General features: G+C 41.2%; 1 protein-coding gene across 3 annotated transcripts in view; it reads right to left on the bottom strand.

Moving 5' to 3' along the window:
• Positions 1–247: 247 nt before the first annotated feature.
• ABI2 (abl interactor 2) overlaps positions 248–27230 on the bottom strand; it is a 52577-nt gene continuing 25594 nt past the window's right edge. Inside the window, exons 4-11 of one of the 3 annotated variants that reach the window (XM_026853281.1) lie at positions 23159–23256; positions 22231–22377; positions 21058–21182; positions 19935–20117; positions 17219–17377; positions 12824–12910; positions 12330–12503; positions 248–6334 (exon numbers count right to left, since the gene is read on the bottom strand). In XM_026853281.1, the coding sequence (XP_026709082.1) occupies positions 6159–6334; positions 12330–12503; positions 12824–12910; positions 17219–17377; positions 19935–20117; positions 21058–21182; positions 22231–22377; positions 23159–23256 (1149 nt within the window). In that variant the 3' untranslated portion in view covers positions 248–6158. The remainder of the gene's footprint in view (positions 6335–12329; positions 12504–12823; positions 12911–17218; positions 17378–19934; positions 20118–21057; positions 21183–22230; positions 22378–23158; positions 23257–27230) is intronic. The other 2 variants (XM_026853282.1, XM_026853283.1) reach the window with 2 other exon arrangements.

Genomic DNA, 27230 nt, shown 5'->3' with positions numbered 1-27230 from the left:
GGGGGCCACTGGAAGGGATTCAGCTCTGTTCCCTTCCTGCATCAGCCACCAGCTTTTACAGCAGAGATTCGAGGTGTTGCATTAGTGGCAAATTCAGGAAATGCCAACGCTGGCACCTTTGCTGCGGGAGGGGCTGTGCTCAGCGCTCCTCTGGGACGGGGCTCCCGCATACAGAAGGGGCCGTCCCTGGCCTCGCGGTGTTGGGAAGGCTGTAGCCAAAGACAAGGAATGTGACGCAGCAGTGGCATGCTCACAGGACACATGGTGTGTGCTTTGTTCTTTTTATTTAGGGCTTGTAACAAGAGGGTTTAGTACACAGCAACAGTTAATTCCAAGTACAATTAAAAAAATTTAAAAATTGGGTTTTGCACTCACTGGAAGGTGGTTCAAATGGCACACACAATAAAACGTTACTGGCGGCGTACAGCTCCCCAGAGTCCTGCGGGCTTGGTCATTTACAGTGGGCTCTGCCCTCATCCACTGCATCAGCAGTGCCAAAAGCAAAAGCACAGGGTGCTTCTCCTGACTGCAAACCAGGGGGTGGGGGGGTATCTGCTTTCAGAAAAAAGTGCATGGACAAAATCCATGTTAGACACTGACATTTCCAGAGAATTCATAGAAACTACTTGTCCATGCAAGTTGCAAAAGACACTTTTTCAAATGTGAAAAGAAGCACTTGTTCTTTACAAAATAATCTCAGACATGTCAGCACTTTACCAAGGCGCTGCAATGGAAATGAATTTGTACACAGCTCTTCCTCATTAGTCAATAGCAGTAGGATTCTTCCGAGGTTTTAAGAGAAACAGGAACAAATGTACTGCACACATTTCAGCAGTGTCGCCATGTCAGTGGTCAGCAGGATGCTGGGTGTAGGCTTACCGCTGGACAGCAGGCTGCTGCTGACTTTACTGGTTTGTATTACGCCTTGTAATAACCAAAGGTGCTAATAAAATTCTCTGTTTAGGGTACCAAAGAAAAAAAACACTTCCTGCAGGGGCAGGAGATTGCACAAAACACAGGTGGGGTTTTCTGAATGAAAGCAGCAGAACACCATGGTCTGTGAATTATTCTTTGTAACAGCAGCTGGCACACCTTGGCCGCATCAAGCTTTCAGCAACTTTCCCATGGGTGTGAGATGGGGTCCCACTATTCTTGCAGTTTCTAGATCAACAGGACTGCTACTACACACTGACTTCAGCTACCAGGGTGAAAAAAAAAAAAACCAAAAACCAAACAACCACAAACTGTTCCCTTCTTGCACTATTCTGACCTCTGTGTAATACCATTTTATCCACAAAATGTGGCAGTACCTAATACTGAAGAGATGCCAGAAGGTGGGGAAGGTGAATATACCGGTAAGCACAGTAAATTCATGAATGTTACCCTGTAAATTAGAGCCCATCGACCTGCTAGTGCTCCATTTACTCCATCTCTAGATTAGGGTTGTAAATACTTGCCTTAGTGAATGCAGCAGTGCTGCACATTTCTCACTGCCACTGTTGTGAACATAGGAACCGAAGTCTCTGCCTGGGGGCTGTAATGGTTCCTGCCCTGCGCCAGCGCTCGATGCTCTCCGTGCCAGTACCGCTCCGGGAGGTGCCCCCGCGCCACGGCCTCTCACAGGGGCCTCTAGCACCCGCCGCCAAGTTGCCCAGCTGAGAATGCAGAGGCCACCTGTTCCACAAGGTGATATCCTGTCCCACCTCTGGGAGGTGAAGCCCTGTAAACACTAACCTGTATAACATCGCATCCGTGGCAGAAAGGAAAATGATTTATGCCTGAAGCCCAGGGATGTAACTGAGAGCTCATTTCCAGGGGAGAGGCACCTCCACGGCAGTTGCTAGGAAGTGGGAGTTGGGAAGAGCACAGCATTAAGTCACCATCAAGCACAGGCAGGAGACACGACAGAAGCACAACAGTTCATCAGTGCACGACTCTCCTCCCCCTCTAGTCTACGACAGGCACATACACAGCGGGCAGGCAGCCACCTCTGCCAGAAAAGGAGCATCAGTCCTGCTGCTGCACTTTCTTTTCATGATCAACTGCAATGCCCTAGGTAAAAGTGCCACTTTCCAGAAGCTGCATCACTGCCACTGTCAACTTTGGCTGTCACTAAAATCCCTCAGCAGAAAAAAAAGAAAATGCCCAGGAGCTGTGAAGAGAGAACCACCTGCTCTAGCGAGAACAAACTGGGTCTAAGCCCTCCCAGCAGGCAGGGGTAAGCCAGGGACTGTGGGGGGCTGCGGTTCAAACCAGCAGCAATCTGCAGCTGCTTTCAGGAACACCCAACTCAACTAACCGCAAGGCCAAGCTGAATGCCAGGAAGGTGGGTCAGCCTCCTGGTAACACCGACCGAGCTCTGCCACCTCCGCCGGGCCGGGCCATACCTCTTGGCCTCAGGGTAGGACGCTGGCTCTTCAGTGCATCCCCGTCTGCCTGTGCCTCAGCAGTCAGGCCAGCAAGTGTTCAGGCACTGCCTCAGCCCCCTGGCGCCTGCTCCAGGCAGTGGGCACGGGCACCCCAGCAGGATGCTCAAGCACAAAACTGGGCTGCTTGCTCCTCCTGCCCCTCTCACCCCTCTGCTGCAACTGCCAGAGAGAGACCCAAAGAACGTGAAGGGGGGTGGGGCGAGATAGATACACGAAACCTCAGCCATCTCTCTTAGGCTGGAAATAAAGCACCAAAATAAGCTGCTTCGGCAGTAGATGGGGACAGAGTCAGTCGGACTTCCTCTTACGCAGGCACATGGCAGAGAGGCTGCTGTAGTTAATAGCCTTGTCCCTGGGGCCAAGAGCAAGGAAATCTCTGATACAGCAAACCAAGGCAAAATACACAGCTAGAGGATGATGACCAATTTCTGTGCACAATGAAAACAGCTGGCTGGGCTAAGGCAGCTCTTACCAAGGAAGAAACATACTCATTTTGGCTGTACAGCAATCTTTGGGCTATTCTGGAGTGTCTCCTTCCCTCACCTCTGTCTCATGCATACACACTGCTGATTCAAGAGCCTGAGATGCAGAACACCTTCAGCTGTGGCAGCAAGACGCACTTGACAATTTTGTGCATGTATTTGAAATACTGAGGTGTTCCACTCCCATTCTCGACCCCCTTTTAAAGTAAACACATAAATTAAAAAGAGGCAGAGGGGAGAAGTTTTTGGAAAAGTACAAGGGACAAAACTGGAAACACAACCCTCACTGACTTCACTAGCATGCAATCTATGTAACATTAACATACAGAGCCTGTTAACCTTGCCCTGGTCTATGACCATAACATCACATCATCCCCAAACAAGCCACAGAATTAAAATCTGTACAAAATAAAAAATATGCATAAAGCTCAACAAATTTCTTTACATTTGAACTGCATAATAAAGCATAAAACCAGCAGGAGGTGACCCAAAGACTCCATTCCCAGCAGCTCTTGCAGGATAAACAATTCCACGTGCTACCAGCAGGGACCAAACTAACCCCTGGCCCATCTGACTGAAGTCTGATGTTCTTTAAGGAGCTTCACATGTTCCACTTTCAAGGTTTTGCAGCCTCATCCTCCATGCTGAGCTCTGGCAAGCATTCAGCACTTCCCGAGTTCACACTGCTCTGCTCTCGCCACACAGAGAACTTGCAAGATGAACAACCAACTGAATGAAAATGAAGGACACCCGATCCCCACCCGTCAGAAGAATTCAAGCACACGCTTTTACACAGACTGTTAAAAGACGTTCCACTAACAACACGTGACCTCCCAGCTGGAGCATGGGTGCACTGGGAGAGAGGTTCAGCTCTCATTTAGTAACTCACTAAGCTGCCATAACTGGATCTATGGGAGCACCATGTGCTCAGTCTTTCCACAAACATACCCAGAGCAAGAGACACCAGGAATGCTCTGATATCCTGGAAAACAGCCACCCTGCGAGCACCAAAGGCTTGTGCAATACTGCTGTTCAATCACCCAGGCTCCAAGCTGGGCTGCAAGCACACCTCCCTGTGTAAAAAGTGTAGCCCTGCCCTGTGACACCAGAACAGTCACTGCAGTGACTGCACAACCAGTGTTCCTAGGCTTGCTCCCAGAGAAACGATGGGCTGATGGAACTGAACGTGGACACTTCTGTTAGTCTTGCTGTGAAACAGAAGTTTTCAGAGAGGCAGGTAGAAGGGTATCTGTCCTGGCTAACATCCCAAACAATAATGCTGTCAGCTTCCAGGCAGAAGACTAGGGTGTCTTGGCTCCACAGCTGTGGATTGAGCAGAGGAGAAAGTAACTTCTACCTTCACTCCAGTTTCTTCAAAGTTGTACCTCCTGTAAGCTTCAACCAAACGAACTCCTTACGCACCATCGCAGGAGTTAACTCACTCTTCTGCAAGCAGGTGATCACATTCACCCATATCCCACAAACACTCACCTGCTTGTTTCCTCCTTCCTCCCCCATAGCAGCTATGGCTCTTCCCTGCCCAGGTTTACACCAGGCCTGCAGCTCCACCCTGACACTGCACTCACCACCAAGCGAGCAGATGGGGTCAGTTACCTGTACCCTTGCCAATACTGTCACAAACACAGCCCTGGCAGCGCTCTCTTGTGTAGGGCTCAGTTTTACACACAGGCCTCAGAAGACAGCTGCAGCACTGTCTCGCCCTGGACAACCAACTGTTGGTACCAGCTGGAACTTGGCCAGGCAACAGTCAAAAGTCATCCAGGAGGATGCCCTGGCCCAGGAGGCTTCATCAGTTCACTCTGTTAATTCATGACATTTACCCAAAGATAACACTCAGTCCTTCATAAGGGCAGACTAGTACTCCCATCACTTTACACTGCTCTGCTAGGCAGAATCACTGAGCAGCAGTTTTAACTGAGACTAGATTAAAAAGCAAACTATCAACACAAGGGGCTACAGAGCCTTCACTTGGTTATTACTCCACCCCAGATCCACCAGTACAGCTCAAAATATCTATTTCTTTATAATGAACAATGGAGAGGGCTGGGTGAAGAGCTAGGACTACTACTAGTTACTGCTTGGATTTCCATGGGAAACCATTACACACAACAGCCCTTTTTACTTCCACTGAAGAGATTTTGGCAACAGACATGAAGACGACAATTGCCGTTTGTCCTGCCTCTGCACAGGGCTCTCACAGTACATATGCAAATCTAGTCGTCAAGTACAAAATAGCCAATTTACAATACCTGATTGGATTTTTAAGATTATATTGTGCATAAGACTAAAGTTGGGGGTAAGTTTCTCTAGTGCAAGCAGGCATGAGTAGATTTGAACCTTAGATCACAGCCCCTAGAGTTTATCCTCAGACCCCAGGAGGACCTGTAAACTTTGTTTCGCCTTCACTGTCAACTGCCTCTGTGAGTTCTGTTTAAACCAGCAGCACCCATGGCGAGTAACTCACTGCGCAGAGGAGCACGTTTACATCGGTGCTGAACACGAAACAAATCTGTGGCATTAAAAAGATGAGGAAATGGGGGTGGGGTCCTCTGGGCTGCAGCCATCTTAAACGTCTAAACTGAAAGGTGAGTGAATGAAAGCCAGCTCTGTGTGCCCCTGTGTCAGCCTACATGTGCAGAGCAGCTGCAGAAGTGTTTACGCTAAAGACGTAGCCAGCTATCTGGAAGTCAGTTACAGGAACGGCTCTGTGTGGAAATCCCAGTGTTTCCTAGCACAAGACTGTTCTTCCAGCTGCACAGGAGTGTAGTGTAGAAACAGGAGGGATGTCCACTGGCCAGTAACCCTTCACCGCAAGCATCCAGGACATCCCAAGCGCCAGGCACTGCTGCCAAGGGTAGTACCATGAGGGCACAAAGGATTCCTGAGACAGATCCCAAAGCCTGTCAGAAGTCATCAGAATTCGAGTGAAGTATCAGCTACTCAACAAGTTTGTTACATCTGAATGGGTCAGCTTAATTCAACATCAGATGGCTCAGGATGGCCTCTGCTGGCAGCTGGAAGAGCCATTTGTTCAAACTCAAATCACTATTGTTTTATAATGAGGGGAGGGAAAAAAACAAACAAACAAACAAAAAAACCCCAAAAGAGTGGTTGTTACAATTATCCTTCATTCAGTTATACTGGATGGGGCCCCACAGGCTGGTGGAGATCTGGGAAGCCCTGACAGCTCCTGCAGCAGGAGATGCAGTGTTCTGTCCTCTAGTCTTCACTCTGAGTAATGCATGATCGACTCCACATAGTTCCCTGGGAAGAGCCCCGTCACTCCATTCATGACTCCCTCATACCAGCCGTCATCATTTTTCTTGATAACATAAATGATGGCACCTTCCTGAAATGAGAGCTCATCTTCTTTGTCCTTCGTGTAGTCATAGATCGCCACCACTAGGAAAGAAGAGAGCATGACTGTTAGGAGAGGTACAGGGAGGAGGATGAAAATCAGCCTACCTCATGCAAAGTTCTCCACATTCAAGGCAATCCCAGAGAACTGCACTGCCGCACCTCTGTGTGTGCAGAATGACCTGCTGAGGGGGGCAGTTTCGTCCAGCCCCTCTTATAAAAGCTCATGCTTTGAAGCACATGAGCCAGGACGACTTTAACTCTTCTATTCCTATTATTTCCATACCCACCAGAGGTAAAGGTTACAAATATGAGTTTCACTGAGGGCAAATGCTGGGGGCTGCCCTTGGGCCACAACAACCCCCAGCAGCGCTACAGGCTTGGGGAGGAGTGGCTGGAGAGCTGCCAGTCAGAGAGGGACCTGGGGGGTGATTGACAGCGGCTGAACAGGAGCCAGCAGTGTGCCCAGGGGGCCAAGAAGGCCAATGGCATCCTGGCTTGTGTCAGCACTAGCGTGGCCAGCAGGGACAGGGAAGGGATCTCACCCCTGTACTTGGCACAGGTGAGGCCGCCCCTCGATTCCTGTGTTCAGTTTTGGGCCCCTCACTACAAAAAGGCCATTGAATGACTCGAGCGTGTCCAGAGAAGGGCAACGGAGCTGGTGCAGGGTCTGGAGCACAGGTCTGCTGGGGAGCGGCTGAGGGAACTGGGGGGGTTTAGTCTGGAGAAGAGGAGGCTGAGGGGAGACCTCATGACCCTCTACATCTACCTGACAGGAGGGTGCAGAGAGCTGGGGATGAGTCTCTTTATCCAAGTAACAAGCGATAGGACAAGAGGGAATGGCCTCAAACTGCACCAGGGAAGGTTTAGACTGGGTATTAGGAAGCATTTCTTTCCAGAAGGGATTGATGGGCGTTGGAATGGGCTGCCCAGGGAGGTGGTGGAGTCCCCATCCCTGGAGGTGTTCAAGAGTCACACTGACAGCACTGAGGGATCTGCTGTAGTTGGGTTAGTGTAGTCAGTTTTAGGTTAACAGTTGGACTAGATGATCTTCAAGGTCCTTTCCAACCTAGCTGATTTTGTGAAATATACAATAAAACTTTTAGTTTGGAATGATAAAAGGAGGTGGATCTAACTCCCCATAGCTATGACCACTCAGACCTACTCCAAGATTCATGTATTAAATACGTGTGCTAAACCAGATCTCTGCACAACCAACAGTCAGCTGGAAAACATGGAAGAGGATAGGAATAAGAGCTCTCTTCAGATCACAGTATGCCCACAGTAATATCCCAGACTTCCTCCACATTTAAATCTGTAAAATGTGTATGTGGAGTCCCAGGAGCTAGAAGTCACTCCAGGGTATACAGTGCCAAGGTGGGTGAATCCCAGTTAGGAGCTAGGAAGAAGTAAGGTAGTTCTCTTGAAACAAAATGTAGGCCTACTGTATCAGGACATTTTTTTTTACAGCTGCAGAATATTTTACTGAAGGCACAAGAACTGTTAGGAAAGTCAAAGAAATTGGACAAAGCACTGACAAATATTAAAGAGAGCATTGTCCTGAAATAGCAGAAAATAGACATCAACTTGGTATGTTTTTCCATTCACAGTCCTATCATTATGTGTTCCATACAGAAAATTAGCTATGCCAGACTCTGAATACTTTAATAAATAGCATCAGTCACTGCTTTGAGCACTTGGCAATGAAACATGCAGTGCTGCCATTGAAATAAAATGGATGTTGGACAGGGATCCTAAAATCCTGTACTGGGGATAGAAGGAAACACAGTCTAAACCAAAGCAAGGAGAAAAAAAAGTTAACAGCATGTGTTCATGAGCCCAGTGTCCAAAAGTCCTACTAAATTCATCATTCTTTTCAAAAGAAAGTAAGTCATTCCCTTTTGAGGGAGCAAAGGAATCAATACAAATATTTACTAGGGAAACCTGGATCCTGAAGAGATTATAAAGTAAAATATACAAATCAATCCCAGTGGAGAATCAGCTTATGTGTAGAGATTTTTTTTAAAATAAATAAATCTCCCAAACAGAAGATTCATATCATTTGACTAGAGCATATTTAAAAAACACATGTTGCTGGCTCTATGCTTATGCCAGGAGAGTTGTTAAGTAACTCATTCCAACAAGTTTTAGATATATCATTCTATGGAAACAAAACACAAATAGAGAAACGAGTAAATTTTTAGCTTGAAAAACAGAAGTCATTATATGAACACAATACATTCAATTAAAGCCCTTCAAAATTCCTTTTCAACTGCCTTCTATACCTGGTTCATTTTAAAACATTTCTTCCTAGAGTCAACTGTGCTGTTTTTCTTCACTCTCTTGTTAATAACAATCCAAGGATCGCAATAACTTCCAATTCCTTTCTCATTTCTGAGTTTATTCTAGTCCCTTGTGACATGGAATGGATTCATTATTTCACAATCACAAGCAGGAAACTCTTCCCTAAATTTGTGATGAAAATTCGCTTCTTGTTAAGCCTCTTATAAAATTACCTGAAACCTGGGTTTTTTGATACGTCACCATTGCTTCCTCCCGCATGTTACTTTTGTTTCTCTCTCTTTAAAAGTCTTGTTTAATCCTTCTGTCTGTAGTTCCACTGGTTCAAGCTGTGAGCTTGTCACATACCACGAGTTACCAGGAACCCAGGCCAGTATTGCAAAGAAAAGGCTCCAGATGAGACAGGAAGCAGCAATAGTGACTCAGGAGGTGGCATCCTTCCCTGCGAGAGTGAGCCAGGACCTCTTTTAGTTTCTATCCGAACACGTTTCAATGTAGATATGAAAAACAGAATTACTCATTTAGCTTGATATTCTTCCAGTCAGTGATCCTTGGTTCTTCAACAATTACACAGAGTTTGGCTGAACTCTGTTACCTCAAACCGACCACAAATGTAGCCAGACTGATTATCCAACTGAAATCTGATAGCTGTGACCACACACTTTCTCTGTGTGGTATAAGGGCAGTTTGTCCTTCTGGATACCCATTTCTGTTCATCTGATTTGCAAAGTTGGACCATTTTCTTACCTCTTCATACTATGCACCCAGACAATATAGCCCAGTGGAAAACTGCAGCGTGCTTCCTTGGACATCGCAGGTTGGCTGTTGTTATTACAGCCACATGGTAGCATCCTCAAGTTCAACATCCCCAGTAAGTGTATCCCACCTAAGAGTTTCTCCATCTGTTCAGAACGGATCTGTTATTCACTTCCTTCCTCCACTCTAAGTTAGAGCATGACAATGTTATACATACCTCCCACACTGCACAACTGCTTTATGGACCAGGATCATACTGAATCCCACCTCAATATATAGCAACCCTCTGTATTTGACACCTCCCTGGTGTCCCAACTTCTACATTCTCACTTTTGCAAAGGTTATCTACACTAATCCTACTAGAAATGCTTTCATATGAACTTAAACAAGGGAACAGTCACACCAGGAGGACATGCACAAATCCTAGGAATTGCTACTTTACTTACTGGGGAAAACAGTGTTTGAACAGCCATTTCCTTCCATCAGTTTTGTCTGCTTTGAATCATGTGGCACAGAATACTACTTATTGGAACTTAGGGAGTTGCCATAGGGATAATTATTTTGCAGAAGATAAAGCATTATTAGTTCACAGCAGGGTAAGCATACACATTATTTGAGTATGAAAGTCTTCTTTTAGCATAGGGCTTCTCATCAACTTTAAAGTTTGTTTGCTACAATAAAATCACAGCCAAGCACTTCTCTCCCAACTCCAGCAAAGCAGTCAAATCTCAAGACGTGGGCTGAATACAAGTAGAACTGTTCATGTAACTACAACAGAATCCACACCTATATCAGTATCTGGTATCTTAAAACTACTATTTAACAGTTCTTCATACATTGCAAGCACTTTAATTTTTTATTACTTTTATGATTGTTTCTAAGAACAGACCAACCTTTTAGATGTTTTAGTCATCTAGTTACCAAAACACAGATCAAAATTATGTTTTTGCATTGGATTCTATATCAGTGTGAGAGAATGTTTGGTTTCCTATACTTTTGTTTTTCTGCAGGAAAAACGTTCTGACTAAAAGCCTGACTATCTCCAGTTTTATCTTTGAAGACTCCCATTACAGTTTTGCTATCCCATGTGATTTTCCTTGCAAATATCAAACTACAAGTGCCTGGACTGCCTGCTGAGATTAATAGATCTGTGCATATATGCACCTATATAAATTATTTTAGTTCACAAGCTCATAGAAGTCACACAGAAAAGCAGATCAGAACAGTATGCTATATATAGTCCAAATGTCATTATTTCTTCAAATAAAAAGTTGTTTCCCCAGGCCATGTGCCACATGATTTTGTGGCTTCTCTCCCCCTTCCACCTTCCTCTTGGCATTAGTATGAGATACTATAAACAGGCAATGCACATCAGGGTCCTCTTTTTCCTCTTTTGCTCCCAGCTGAAATGCCACTGAGGATTTGCTGAGGGCCAGGTGGCAGAGGTAACAGAAACATAACATAGATAATGATATGAATGTAGAATTAGGCTAAGGAGTGTCTTATGCCTGGAAAAATCTTGAGACTCACTCTCCTATCAAAAAGTAACATATATGCAATCTTCATCCAGCACAACATACATCAGCCATAATGAAACTGAGCAGATACTGTGCACTCTCACAACTACCTGATAAAGAGGAGTTCATTAAGTAATGTAGCACATCCAGTATTTACTGAAATTACCTGTACTGGTCCCAAGTTGAAGAAATTTGCCATCCTCCCCCAAAGAAAGAAATGTAAGACCAGGAACCCCACCCTACTCTAAAAACCTGATTTTGTGAAGCCAGGTGACTAATACCAATAATCAGGAATACCCTCCAAACTGCACAGCAAGAGGAGTACTTTGTATAGAAGATCCCTTTTTTCTATATCCTCCCTCAAGGAAATAAGCTTCCCTGACAAGAAGCTGAAGCAACTTTTAATCAAAGAAAGAGCTGGTGTGCATCAACAGAATAATAGTGACACTTGCTGTCAATCAGGGTGTCGAGAGGTCAGTAGATAAAGCAAGTCATGTAGACACCATGCAAGTCAGCCACTTTGTCTGGCAAATGGTCTCAGCTTGTCAGCACACCCTGGGTACTCCTTGCACTAAACACACCAGCTAGACAGAGGGCAGAGGAATAACCAAAAACTTCCCACATATTCCACCATCTCTCTCAAGAATATTAGTATTTTCTTTGGGCTGGAGTTGGTAGAAAGTGCCTCTTCCATCTTCTTTGGTTTTTTTTCCTCCCCTCAAGTCCTGCACTGGGTTTATCTTTGTGGCATTCTTGAATTTTTTTCCTCAAGGAAGACTGAATGTGTCTGTCACTCAGCTGAGATGCCTGGTTGCTTTGCAACATTAGGTTTTATAACACCCTTTACTGAGAGGTACATGATCCTGTTTCACAGTACAACATCAGGCAGTAGATTTCTTCATATTCAAGTGCCCCTAAGCCATTTATCTACTCAGGCTATTTTATCTTAGTTTTACTCCAACATGTTTCCACACATCTGAAGACATCTGGATGCAGCCACACAGCAATGCCTTGGTCGGTCCTACGCAGATCCAGCGCTTTTCACCTCAGCACAGAGCCCCAGACACACACTGCAGCATTTCTCCAGATGCACCCACACATTCGAAGTTCAGGTGAAATTGCAGCACCGATTCATTCATTTTTTATCTCACAGGAGTTTGATTATTAGGATTAAGGAGACTACTGAAAAGTGAGTCTTAAGTAAGTAAATTACAGAGATTTAAAAAATATGCAATTAGCCAGCTAATCATTACCTTCTCTTTGTGGAGAAAGGGGTAAAAGAGTCAGACTCAGAAGAGTAGCTTAACTTCAGTTCTTTAAATTTTCATTTGGAGGAGCACCTCTACCACAATACCAAATAATAGCTACGAGTCTAGGCACACTCCAGGTCCAAAGTGGGATGGCAGGAGCTTATATAAAATGTTACAAACACAACCCTACACCATCTCTACTAGCTCTAAACCTACCCTTTTCTAAGTAGGTCCTTGGTGCCCAAGGAGGGTCTTCCTCAGCATATGGATCACTGTACTCCACCACAGCTGCTTCCTCCTCCTCATAATCCTCTGGAGGTGGGGGCGGAGGTGGAGATTCATCAAACACTGGCTCATCCACAGGCGGTGGTGGGGGAGGAGTATCCGAAACTGAAATTAAGCAATAGTATAACCATGAAAAATGTCTCTAGAACCACGGTAGCAGGTTGAAGTATCCCTGTCTCAATTAGTTGCACTGGGACCAACAGTTAGAACTTGTGGAAATACACTAGAATCAATAAAATTCAGAGAAGGAAGGATCAGGTTCCTCCAGTAAAATTATTTCCTTTTCCCTCCCTCCACAATTTCAGACAAACTTGCAGTCAGTAGAGAAGGCAGAATTCTGGCTATATACAGACAGATCTTTCATCCACTCAAAACAAAAGCCACATCCAGTGATAAATCATAGCACAAGGAAGCAGCAAACTTACTGTTTTCTTGAACTCTGGCCACAAATCCCATTAGCGGTAACTGTGGAGTTACCTGTAGGATGGAGGGGGGAGGAGGAGCAAGGGAAGCTGCCACAGAAATTAAAAAGAGAGGCATTCAGTTAGAAACACAACAAAGCAGCAAACAGGAAAGAAGACATCATCGCTACTCAGACAGCGTAGGCCTGCCAAAAAGCAGGGATAAGAGGCTGACATTCAGAGAAAAATGTCTCAGATTGTTTAAGCATATTCCTAATCCTTACTTCAAGGCAATATCTCTATTTTTAAATTATCCAGTTTAGCTCTTTTTCATAAGATTAGAATCCATCCTGAAGTATTTTTCTGATCCAACTATGAGATTTCCTTAAGCTGAAGTTTATTACTACAGCAATACAGCATTTTATGAACAGATCTAACTAACAAATATATCAAGAGGATTCTCTTCCTAATAATCCTCCACTTTCAGATCACATTGGGATTTATAGATGTGACTTGCTTAGTAATAAAAATGAATATAACTAGTTTTCTCCATAACAAAGGCCAAAAAAAAAAAATTCAAATGAGGCACTTATTTTAGGATAAACAGAAAAAGACACCTTTGAGAACTGAGCATACTTCAAAGACACAGGACTCCTGACCTTACAGGTAGAAGAAAGCACACTGTGCTGCTGCCAAACAGGGCCTATTCCAGATGTGCTGCCTTGTTTCCTTCCCACTGATTCGCAGACCACTGCACTGAACTCTGAACAGCCCTTTCACTGGTGCCAGAAGAGCTGTCTTTATACAATCCATGTGAATTCACATTTAGAAAGACATTCTCAGCCAATAGCAAATGTTATAAGACTGAATGGTGGTTTAAGGCAGGTACAAAAGTTTGAATTATCTAGTTAAGTTAAAAAAATAGTTAACCAGATTTATCTAGTTTTACTATCACTTTGCAAGGGTAATGCAGTAATAGTCTCTAAGCAAATTACAAGATTATTTTTCAGAAAGCACACCTCAGGAAAAGCACAACTAAGTAATTCTCTTGTTAGTAGTGGCATACAAAACCATCTAGTCATATCCAAAAGAATGAGGGAAAAAGGTCTAAACTTCATACATCAGGACATTTATTTAGCTTGCAGAACAGTATAAATTTCAGACTAATTTCAGAGCCAGTAAGAAAACTGCCAGGTATGATGTAGCATTTTTCAGAATTAATTCACATCATCATAGTAAATGAAAAGAAAGAACACCAGGGCATTTAAAATTCATGTATCAAAATTTTTTCTGTTTATTTCAGTCACCATTATCTGACATGCTTTGAATTTCTTCTGTCACTCACATTCCTTTCACAGTCACACACCCCAAACAAAACAAACAACAGAGCAACCATCCTTTTTGTTGAAAAAATATCCTTGTACCTCCCTATAAAGCAAGCTCCATTATCTTGCCATTTAATTGGTATTTTTTGAGAAAAACTGAAATACATATCTAATTACAGCTTCTTTGACTTGAATGATGTGACCTCCGAGAATATTTGTTCCTTAAAGTGTAACCACAGTAGCTGGAAAATTAGTTTTTCAAAACAAGAAAAAGGAACTTGAAGTCCTACTGAAATGCAGTGATATTCATTAATTCAGCATTCTTGTGCAAATATTCAGCCCCTGCCTTTTTAATTACATATGCTATAAAAATGTTCAGTTTCAGAATGTTTCCCCTATTTAATCTCACATGGATTTATATCTATCATAGGAGACTAGCTTCAGTTTCCTAGGTCCCTTCAGTGTACTTTGTGTGCTATATATATTTCTTTGAAATACATAATGAGGCTTTCCATGCAGAAAAATAAATCACTCTTGACAAGCACTCCAAGCAAACACAAAAAAAATCCCTTAGTTTTGTTTGGGTTGTGTAGTTTAATCAAGATAGTGATACTAACACTAGCTGACATAATCAGTTGTAAATCTTAACTATTTGGTTTGTGCTTCAGTTTATGCACAGTGCAGGGACTATCATATTATACTGTCTCTACGTGATATATAATGAAACTAAGCCAGTTTTGACCTTTAGGTGCCAATACAATAGATATTAATAATGACTTTGTTTATGAAGTGCATCAGAAGAATGTTACTATACCTCAGCCATCTCAAAAGAGAAGATGAACACCAGTTTAAACATTCCCATCCAGCTTCCTTCCATATAGACCATTGGTAGATTAAGAGTTCATCTACACAATGGCTGTAAATTAATTCAGAAATGCTCAAGAGCACCTTCCACTAGATTGTTTCAGCCTGGTAAGAATTCAGCCATACAAACAGTGTGTCGCACAGACCACCGTCTCAATACTTGCCCAGTTTGTCCCATAGGGTTTTTAGCCTGTGCTGAGCTCTATACCGGCTTAGATTCTGGTACCTAAGGCTGCAAAATTAAAACACCTGTTAGTTGGCATGGCTGGCAAAAGTAGCTTTGGGACAGACATATGCTGAGATTATTTAGGGTCTGCCTTTCTTAATATTTTCTTTTCAGTTGTTTAAAAGGTGTCACCATGAAGTAGAAGAATTACATTAGAAGCAGCATTCAAAAGCACAGGGCAAGGCAAGTATCTTTCACCGTCCTGTGCAATGAACAAAAATGACTATGCCAACATAATAAAAAAGGAAGTGGAAAAACCCCTACTGCTTTATTGCCAAACAGCCTGCAAAGAACAAGAAGCCATAGCTGGCACACTCCTCTGCCTGTTGTAAAGTCTCTATTTGACCTCTTAAGTTTGCATTTTCTCCCTCTCTTCAGGAATGCAGAGAAGCGGTTGTGGCCCTGTCCTGTCTCTACTAACCCTGCTCCTTACAGACACAACAGTCCCTCTCTTCTTAGGGTCTTCATCAACTATGCATGCTTGAGCATCCTCTCCTTTCAAGGTACAGGCCAAGAAAGCTTGGGTTAGTATAACTGCAAAGCCAAAAATTCTGTATTCTGCTAGGTATATATAAAAAAAGTCTCTTATTACCACTGCTTATTCATGTTTTATCAAGTATGCCAGCATAACTGAAGTATTTTGTTGTGATTTACCGCTCAAGTGACTAATCACCATAATCATTATTTTCTTTCTGGGTACACAGACCGAATTGGGGTTATGTAACTTGAAGTCTATTTGGCAGATTCTTTGATTACCTATTAATGGTGCAATGGTAGCTTGCACAGAATGATCCCTTTGCCAAAGCAGAAAGGCACAGCAGTTATCAGAAACTCCTGGATATACTGAAAATCCTCTTTACTGAAAAGGTAATCCTGAACAGTTTCTTTTATTGCCATTATCATTTCCTTCTTGCCTATTCCCCTTCAGCATGCACATAATGTGCTTAACAAATACCACATATTTCAGGCAACTGGGCTACAACTTAGTGATATAACCTCCTCGACCCTCCTGTCCTCAGCAGGACCATAATTTCCTTCTCAAGCACACACTTCTCTTTGCAGAGTAGCTCACAAGCAATATTTGAACCTGATCAAATCCCTTAAATGCAGATTGCAGCATCTGACCTAATTCCAAATTCAGTGATTTAAAAAAACAAACAAACAAACAAAACCGACCCCAAAACAACACAAAACACACCAAAACCTACCACCACCACAACCATAAAACACAAATGCACTGTATTACTTGCGTCAACATTCAATCTTTCTGGTAATAGGACATTTCCTCACAAGGAACCTTCAGTATGTCCCCTGCATCTTTCTGTAGCTTTGTCAAAAAAAAAAAAAAAAAAGTCTCCCCTTTTGCTATCTAAGCCTTCATGTTGCATCAGAAGCACCAGGAAAAGGACTCCCTAGATAAAAAGCCTGACACACAGAACACACCATTCGTTAATATCTCATCCTGCTTTTTAAGACACGTCATCCATTAAAATAACACCAACTATGGACTTAGCAGTTGACACAGCTCCCTTGCATCCCATACCAAACACCACCGATGTCTCTAAGGTGTCACAATGCTGACCCTTGTATAACAAGTGCAATTTCCTGAACTGTCCATTAACCAGAAAGAAAAAGCATACAAGATAAAGACTGATTTATGAAAAATCAATGTTCTGGTGCAAAATCAAATACCCATCTCACACCAGAGCAGATACATGACACATGGTGTAGTAAACGACTAAAATTTGTCTAACAGTGACTGTAAGATCAAAAGTAATTTATTTGGCAACAAAGCCAGTATCATTTTAAGCTGCTTGCAATAATGGAAACTGAACACTCCGTACTTGGACTGCAGCTTTGGCATTGGCTATCAACAGCATACTGGAAGTTACCTGAGACTAACTGCAAGATCTTCAGAGGAGACAGAACGTAAGATTTCAGAGATCTGAAGGCCACTCCATTCACCACTCTGTTGAATTCAACAGAGCAGAAAAACTTTCCTACCTGGGTTCTGGTTGTAGAACGGTCCTCCATTCATCTGGTTCTGAAGGCTCGTCTGCGATGTGATTGAAGGAGGACGCCGATATGGCAAAGATCCCCCTATTGTTGGGGGGGTGTGTCGAGATGCAGGTCTGTTCATGCTGTAGAACTGAACTGGGTGACCTAGGTTAGAAAGAGAAATACATTAGCAAAGAGAAGAATAATGCTTGCCTTATTTATATCTGCATTGAAGTTCCAAAGGCTTGAAAAGGTTTTTGTTTTTAAGGTTTTTGGGTTTTTTACAACAGTCTGCATCTTAGGAGCAGTCAGCCAGTTCAGCTGCCAGACTGGCAGGACATTAGATGCCTAAATAGCAACAGAAAAAACAACTCTCCCAACTGCCTGTACTCAACGCTGCTCACAAAAGCCGGTATGAAAATACAAAGGTGTCTAAGCTACAGAGCTTCAAAACGAAAGAAAATAATTCCTAGTTATCCATTTTATGTAATGTATTATAATAACTTCTTGCAAATATAGTTATTTATAAGCCTGCAAAAAAATAACACTTCACAGCCCAGCAATTAAGCAACATACAGATACAAACTATCTGTATGCTACTTCAAAGGCTCAAAGCTGTTACTTGCTACAGCTGAAAAATAAAACACTATTTTAGTGCTGTTCAGGAAATAGACAGAGACTCATCTGGGGAGAAGAGCATGTCAGAAACTGTTTGAAGGATGGAATAAATAAAGTCATACTCAAAGACCTGTCAATTGATACAACTCCTTAAAAACTTGCTCTCCATTTTAATCACTTCCTGTATCAAAGTAACTGATCCTGAAACTAAGCAAGCAATAAATGAATCTAGACCATTAAGCTATCTTCTGTGCTCACATAAAGTTCTCTGGCTTATACACTGTATATAACAGTAAACTGGATTTATTATACCCATATGGGTTATTACCCTCTCTAACTATTCTGCCTCCACCATTTGTGCTCAAGGTAAATTTCAGAGTTTGAAAGAAAACAAAGGAAGAAGGGACAGTCACTCTGGTTGGAGACATGCATGCAGAGGAGTAAATAGTGAAACAGAACAAATGAATGTGCAATTTTTTAATAAACTGCATTGTGCCCTACTATGTTTTGATTGCTTTGCAAAACTTCACACTAGGTCAGTAAATACAATGCAAGTTACTTGCTCTGTTATTTGTTTCGAAGAGCAAATGCATGAACTAAAAATTCACATTCCTCCCACTTTGTACATCTCAAAAAATAAACTTTTTACAGATGAGGAAGAAAAACAGTTAAGAAGCAATCCACCTAGTATATAGGCTTTTTCATTTTTTTTCCAATGCATCTTTTCAACCTGTCTCCCTGTTACTTAGTGCACTGGTAGCAATTGGTGGTGAATGGAGAGAAGGGAGGGGGGAAGAAACAGGGATAAGAGATCCTTAAGGACCAAAAACTACAACCTCATATATGGTAAACTATCAAGTCTCTTTAAATACTTTACTTCAGAGAACGCATGCACGTAACCTCACTAACAGCACAGGGAAACAAAAGATCTTAAAAATAGTAATCTATCTGAAATTTCTCTTATGGAATTGTGAATGTGAATTATAGCCATTAAAAATTAATCTTTGCTTGATTTTGACATATCAAAAATACAGAAGCAATATGGCTTCAGAACTGGGATACTAACAGTACATCAAAACTGGAAAACTGATCGAGGCCCCATTGGGCCCCACTGCCCATGTTCTAAACATGAAAGTAGTTCAGACATCAGGATCACCACATCACAGTTTGGCAGCTTCTAGTCATAGTCACAGATTCTAGTGTAAGTATTTTCTAATTTACATGAACCACAGCACCTTAAATTAAATATGATCAAGAATGGTTCTGGTACTTGGTGAAATTCTTATTAAGAGATACCAACACTACTAAACACACAAGCCAATTCATACCATTGTGATCAGCCTCCACTATAATGAAAAATAACAAAACATGCAGGTAGCTATATATGAATTTGGCTGCCTGAAGATCTTTACAATGCAGGTGTAACTGCCCATCAAAAGCTGACACAGAACAGTGTTATGGTTATAGGTAGCAAGCACTATATGCTGCAACTTCAGCATATGAGAAAATGAAAAATGTAAGGTGATTTCATAAGCATTAAAAAAAATGAAGTGCCAATATATACCATAAGTAGCACCGATTAAAACAAAATGCTTTAGTACTATTCTGCATAATAAAAACTTCTGTTTTCCCTGGCAGTGAACATCAAAACAATCGCCCTTTTTAATCATTTTATTGAAAGGAGACGTCATTTGAAAGCACTAAAGAGACAAGTCATATAAATTACATTTTGCTTGATGCACTTTTTTTAATGCCATTACCAAAAGAGAATAATCAGACACAGAACTATCAGTTCTGGTAGCCCCAAACAAAATTATTCTTTGAGTTGCTTAGTATCCAAACCACACTGAAATGATAGTGTAATAATTAACTATATAAATGCAAAAATAATAAAATTGTAAAATTAAATTATTGCTGTTTATAAAACTAGCACACCTTTAATTATTTACTATAACCATTATCTTACAGATGGGTACTAGCAGATACTTCCTAGTTACATTTAAAACAAAACAAAACAAATCACTGCTTCTGAAGTAACTTTGAAAAGCCTGGGCTGGTGGTCACACCTGGGTTCATCTGCCCACCCACTGGAGCAGACACTCACCTGCAGAGGGTGTGGAAGAAACAGCAGGGGGAGTTGGAGAGGTGAAGCCATCAGCAAGGGGCTGAGCTCCTGCAGCAGCAGCAGCAGCGTCTGGGGCAGCGGAGGAAGGGGCAGGAGCAGGAGGAGTGGGGGCAGGAGCAGAGGTAGCAGGAAGGGGAGAGGTGCCAGCCGAGCCAGCAGGGGCTAAGTAAGAGAGGAGGAAGAGGTGGAGTTAATCAGGAGATGTTAGCAAGGGTTAGAGAAAGCCTTTGACTATTCAGTGTTAACTATTTATTAGATGTACAGTATTTTAGAATGCACGAGGAGATGAGAGAAAAATGGAGCTGTTAAAAGAAAGGCTCATTCCTATGTAGACAGGAAATGAGGGTCAAGCAAATCCACTACTTCTTTCCAGGTCTCGAGGGAACAACCCAGAACTCTTCACTGAAAGCCATTACTTTTGAAAGATGTCTTTACACCTTGTTGCTATGCTTTGATCTGTAGCATGGCTGCCTTTAGCTTTTGTACAAATCAGAAAACATAGAAGAGGAAAGCCAAAAATTTCCAGTTCTTTGGTTCAGAAGCATTGTGTATTTCAGATCACACTGCAAGCCAGCTATACACTCTTCTTCACCGAAAGGGCTGAGCCAAGGAAAAAGGAGTACTAATATATCACTTCCTATTTCTGGAAAGACTGGGGCGATTACATTGAACAAGTGCCTTTTTATGACAACACTGTTAGGCTTGCATTAACATACTAAACATTTACTATGTGCCTGCCTCTCATTTAATCTAATTTTCTAAAAACATGCCTCTATGTATCTGCATGAATAGTCAACAAAAAAATAATTATTTTCTCAGAAGGACAAGGGAGGTATTTCCCCCAGCCTACTGAAAAAGGTGTTGTGTCCTACATAGTCATATGCAGGCAGCCAGGCAAAAAATTCTAGTAAACAAATTAGTATATAAAAGAGCACATCAGACACTCCAGAAAAGATTCAAACTCACACTATCAATAGCAAGCGTTTTTCAAGGGCTGCAAGTTTCTGGATAACGAACTTTGAGACTTCTCTTGGGGTTTAGGACACTCGCAAACGTTAAAGGTTAATGCTGAGTCAGAAAAGAACAGCAAGTTTCCATTCACCTGGATAGACACTGGGAGGAGATGGTGTGGGAACAGCAATAGGAACACCCACACTTCCACTTCCACTGTTCTCTCGACTGCTGCTCCGACTACTTGGGTGGCTTCCTCCACTACTCCCACTGCTGCTGTAAGAAACGATAATAACCCAGGGTATAAATTATGCTGCTGTGCATGCTGAAACAGGTTAACACCCTACCAATTCAGAGAAGTAACAGGGAATAAGAGAAAAGAAACAAGGATGATATAAACTTATATAAAAAGCTTAGATTTCCTAAAACTCTTCACTTTGACTACAACACAAGAGGTTTTTCAGTTAGTCCTAGCAAACTTGGCCAAAAATGAAACACTTCCAGAATCTTGTTCCAAAGCACCTCAGTCCAATATTGTTAAACCTCTACTGAGCAAATACAGACCTTTTTCCTATAACTTAGAAAGCACAAAGACTGTTTAGACTCTTGATTTATAGGCTTTCATATGAGACTACTGAAACCTGGAAATTGTAAGATAGTACAGTAGAAGTCAGATTTTCTTATATTTTAAAGTTCACCTGTTTAGCCATCCTCAGGTACTTACAATGTTTAAAAAGTGAAGATTTCAAGGGAAGCATTTAGACCTGTCACATCATGGAACTCTTACTATCCAGAGAAAAAGGCTAACATTCTGCAGAACCTTTTGTAATACAGTTCAGGTTTATTCTGTGTTTAAAGTTATCAGTATTCTCAAAATATAATGCTCTTTTTCAGCTTCTCAATACATAAATATCAAAGACTGTTCAAACAAAAATGTGAACTATAATCATACTATGCAGTCCTTCAACATGTAGAAGTCAAGCTGTATACAAAGTCATTCTCCAGTTTTGTAAGCATTTCATAAAATCACTAATTACCTAATTGAAAGACTTCACATTTTTAGTAATTAATTAAATACTGTAACTAAGTGATTAGCAGTAAAATTAAGGTGACTAAGGGATTAAGTGAGCAATCTTAACATGATTCACCATTCTGGTTTTATTAAAGTACATTCTTGTCATGCCAAATTTTGTTCCCAGTCCGTATCATGAATTAGCAAGCTTCACTGTAGAGGTGCAGGTGGATCTGGATATGTTTCATAGCATTTTTTGTCCATATGCTTATACAGTACTAACCACACTTTGTACAGGACTACACTGAATACCTGTATGTGCGATTCCTCTGATTCACAGAAGCTGTTCTAACAGGGCTCTGCTGTGAGGGAGCCATATTGCGTGTTGGGCTAGGCACGTAGTCATTTGGTACCACCGGAGGACGTACTGGCTCCAATGTACGATAGGGAGAGTGACGCCTACACAAGGACAAGCAAATTTCAGAAGCAAATAAAGATAATACAGACAAAACCAAAGACTTTTTGTTCTTTAAAAGATAGCTACGTACTAATCTGTAATGGGAGCTAAAACCCCATGTTTTTCTATGTTTGCAGTATCTACTTTGTAGGATGAGAAAAAACAATTAAAGATGTTCTTCATGTTCTTCAATCTTCCTATTGAAAACCTCGTGTCACACATCCCACTCGTTTTAAAAGTAATCCATATCTTGTTTTAAAATAAAGCACCATGGTCTGTATGTATATACATAATCACATACCAACAAACAGCATTCATGCCAGTTATAACACATTACCCTAAAATCAAAGTCAAGTTCATAGACATAAGAGGAAAGTACTTTTATCACACCCAGCACAAATAATTAATGAACAGTGCCACATACTAATCTTCCAGTTGTTCAGCACCATCTGTCAAAGCCACACAGTTAATGACTTTTTACTCTAAAGCATGAAGTTATAATACACGATAAAAGTCTTCTGCAATGATAAAAAGCTTCCTGTTGGGAAAGGCTGATGAGGCCCACTGTCTCCTGGCAGAAATGTGCTAACTGATATATAAGACGTGATCAGTACAAGAGGATGCAGATATAACTCCTCTTAACCTTTGTGAATGGTTAGAACAAAAACAAACAAAAAAAACCACAAAAAACACCCAGCCACACTATAAAAAAAACTAAGAATCTTCCCTTTTTTCCCCTTCTGTTCACCACAGATGTTTTACACATTTGGTAACTGCACTTACCCAATAGTTCCTTTTCCCGACATTGGTGGACTTGGTGGTTTCTGGGTGGGTGGTGTTGTACGAGGCAGCCCACCCATCTTCATATTCTGTGTGCTGACCTGCATGAAAGAATGGGGAGAAAAACAGCCTTCACTAAGCTCAGCTTCTAGGGGGAGAGACACCAAGATGCCTTTAGCAATTAACTCTAAGTAGGGGAAGGTTTAAACAAACAAAAAAACTGAGAGGCCATGCATTCTATATGCAATTTCCACTCTGCTAGAAGTCAAGAGTTGCGCTCAAAGGACTCTATTTTTACATAGGGTTTTTAAAAATTGTATATACAAAAAGTGAATGCCTTTAGGCAATCACATAAACATTAAATCAGATACAGATACTGTATCTAACTTGGTTAAACCTCCCAGTCATCTTTTGAGATAAAGGCAGTTATTTCAGGTTGCACTACCGAATTGTAAATTTGCAAAACTATTTTTGAATAGTCTTTAAAAATACTAAGGTTTAACGAATAGGCCACAATTTAATATAATTCATACAAATATGGAGAAGTCAAAGTAAACTCCAAATACAATCCACTAATGTTTTAACATTTTCACACTATGATATCAAAAAATTTTAAGGCAATATTTATGGTAAGTATTATTTATGTATATGTAAACAGAGAGAAAAAGCTATATGGAAAAACATACAAAGATGTACTCTTTTTCCCCCCCACCAAATCTCTGTTTATGTTAAATAAATGTTAAATAAATGGATGAGAAGAAAAATATTTAGCATGTGATATAACTGAGGTTGTCCCCTCCCCCTCTTTCAGGTTAAAATACTAATGAAGTAAATTCTATGTAAAACAATTTACTCTAACTTCTTTTAAAAACTCAGCTGCATTCCTGACTGACTGATCAATCTAGGAATCATAAACAATTGTTACCAATGTAGGCATTTTGCTTATCTGTATACCGCCAGCCAAGCATAATTCTTTCAAGGCGTGCACTCTTACACGAGTCAGTACACGGTCTTCTTACAAGTCTTTGTTAAACAGATTTGATTTATGAATGCTCAAACGATTTCTTAGACACAGAGATATTCAACAAACCTGAATAAGTACGCTTACATCCCTTTCTCTGTTGTTCCTGTCATGCTCTATTTCACAGTGATTCTTATTTCCAAAACGTTGTCTTGCTTACTGCCCCCACCTCCCATATAAAAAAGGTATAGTGATCAAAGCATTAAGAGTATTTGCAAGCATCATTAAAGGCAAATTACTCCTTTAAAATTTGACTATAACAACTGGCTTAAAACCCTGGCAGTGTTTAAATTTGTGAACAGTGTAAAGAGTAATATTCAGTATTCTAATTCACTGAAACTTGATTCCCTGGCTCTCTATAATCCCCGTGCTATTACGTTTTCAATCTGCTGGGAGGAAAAGAAAACCAAACGTTGGAAGGGGTTTTTTGTCAGATCCAGAAACAGATGTTTGGATTCAGTTGTGCAAGAGTACTTTGTAATGTCAGTTTAAGACAAAATTCTTTTGCACAGCATTATAAAGTCCTTTAAGCCAACTCTAAGCAAAAAGAAATCTAAAGTTAATTCAAGTGAGGGATGAGGTAAGCACTGAACTACAACTACTTGAAAGGAAGAGGGAAAGTGTAAAATGAAGTACATTTTATTCTATACACGGAACATTGAGAAATAGCACAAAATCTGTTGGGTTTTTTTTTAAAGTTGCAGCACCTCCTGTATTTCCTCTTTCATTAAAGACATCTGTTTCACCCACCTACCTATTTGAGTTGTCCAAAAAAGCCATAAACAAACAAAAAAAACTCCACCATAATTAAACAGCTGCATTGTTGCTTGCTGTATTTCAAACAGCACACTAAGCCCAGTGGGGAAGGGGTTTTGGATATCTTTAGAGGACAGAGGACAGCAAACTCAGACCAATCTGTGTGCCCCTGAATAGTCCATTTAGGTGTTTTAACTGGCTACACTATTGTTTCTGACCAGATGATGTAACCACTAGCTTTCACTTCACAGTTACTATAAAATTACATATATTTAATCATAAAGAATCTTACTATTTGTACATAGTCATTGCAGGAACAAAAATGACATTTTAGGTTTCCACTGGGCTAGAGCTACATGAAACAAAAGGACAGTAGAGGTGGAGGTGGCAGTGACATCACACAGCATACAGTAAGATGTGGAAGTAATACTTGCCTGACTAACGCAGAACTCCAGTAACTGCTAGTTACTTTCATTAACACTGAGAATACACATATCCTTGACATAGGATGGAAAGAAAGCTTTAGAAAACAGGGACAAAAAAAAAAGGTGATCCTTTTTTAGCCAAGGAACTTTAGTCACAAAGAAGCTGTCCTTAAGAAGGGCTAAACTGAAAGATGTGAAAATGCACTGACAGTAAGGTCTTCAGGCTCTTTGAAATTACTTTTCAACATTGAAATCATTCAGGCTTAAAAGAACAACTACTGAACATTTACAGGGCTGTCTTCAAATCTGACAAGACTGATGGCTTTAAGATCAGCTACTGTAAATTAAACCCTATCTGAGTAACTTGCCCTTTGACTTATAGCCAAACAATCACAGGAGACAAATGAAGAATATAAAATTATTTGAACAATTCTGATCAAAATGGACAAATCTGTGGAAGTAGTATCATGCAAAACACTAAAAAAGGTTATAACTGCCTTGAGGAATTAAAAAATAAGAAAATTTAAAGCTACACAAGTTGCAACTTCAGTTGAGATACAATCATTGTAACATTTCCAACTGTCCCCTTCTATGATGACTTCTACTAGGAAGAAGAAAAATAAGAAAAAGAAAAAAGGAGCCATTAATGTCCCCCTCTTGCAAAACTTTACTCTATTGCCTTTTCCATTTTGCACATGTGGTTGTGAAGATAGTTTCCATACACAAATCCTTCTTCACACACACCCCCTCTTAGAAACTTCTAAAATCCAAAGTAACCATTAGAACTCAAGGTCACATTTGCATTTGCTGTCAAGTCTCAAAAATCCATTTTCTGGAGTAAGTTGGAATTTGCCAGAAGTTGCACTGTTTCTGACGACATTTCCTAGCTCCACACGGCTGAACTATCCAGATACAACTGGTTTAATTAGAGGGTGAAAGCAGAGGAATTTATCTGTCTGTTGGTGGACTGCAGGCCGTAGGACCCCACAGATCTGTGGTTGGTTTATAGTTAAGAGCTTGTGAATTCTTTTTAGGAAACTGCGCGGCAAAACAGAACTTGCAACCAGAAACACAAAGGAGTATCTCTGCCTTTGCTCACAACTGCCAAAATAGCTAACCACTGTGCTAAGAAAAGGAAAAAATTAACAGAGGCCATAATGGTTTGGACACAAAGCTCAGAAAAAAACCCAAGACCAGCTGACTGTTCTAAAAGCAGGAAGATGGACAACCCTGTGAACAGACAAGTTAGTGCACGGGGTCTACACAGAATCCATGCAGGGATTTTTCCAATTCTTTTTTGCCTCTTCCCATGGAAGCAAAAAAGTAGAAAACATTACCAACTGAAATTCCACAGAGGAACACCAAACAACTCTAGGGAGATCTTGGATAAACTTTTTTTTTACTGTATACCTTGCAGAAGCTTTTTATACATGAACTAGCAAGCACCAGTGCTACAGAAAAAAATGTCTTCTACCAAAGCTGTAACTGTCAGCACTGGAGTTGCACTTTGAAGTTTTGCTGAGGAAGAAACTACATAAACAAAGTACACAGATCCTTGTTAAGTAACACATCCTGGAGGATGTTCTGAGATCCAGCTGCACAGCCAACACCATAAAATAAACTGTAAACAAATGGACCACTATAGACCATTCTTTTTTAAATGGGTACAACAATATTTCATCGAATATTTTCTGTATTGAGCTAGTGTCAGTTTTAGAAAGGTAACATCTGATGTTCATCCAAGACATGATACAGGCCAGACTAGAGTCCCTAGAAAATGATCATTTTAAGTTTAGTTTTTTGAATAATTAAGACTTACTTGTCCAATTTCTATTTTTAGCAACTAGTTTTTCATAGATCCCAGTGACTAAAT

Source organism: Athene cunicularia (genome assembly GCF_003259725.1).
Source record: "Athene cunicularia isolate RWA chromosome 7 unlocalized genomic scaffold, athCun1 chr7_part2, whole genome shotgun sequence".
In the NCBI taxonomy this organism is placed as follows: domain Eukaryota; kingdom Metazoa; phylum Chordata; class Aves; order Strigiformes; family Strigidae; genus Athene; species Athene cunicularia.
Note: the sequence above shows the minus strand (reverse complement) of the source record. Positions and strands in the feature narration are given on the sequence as shown.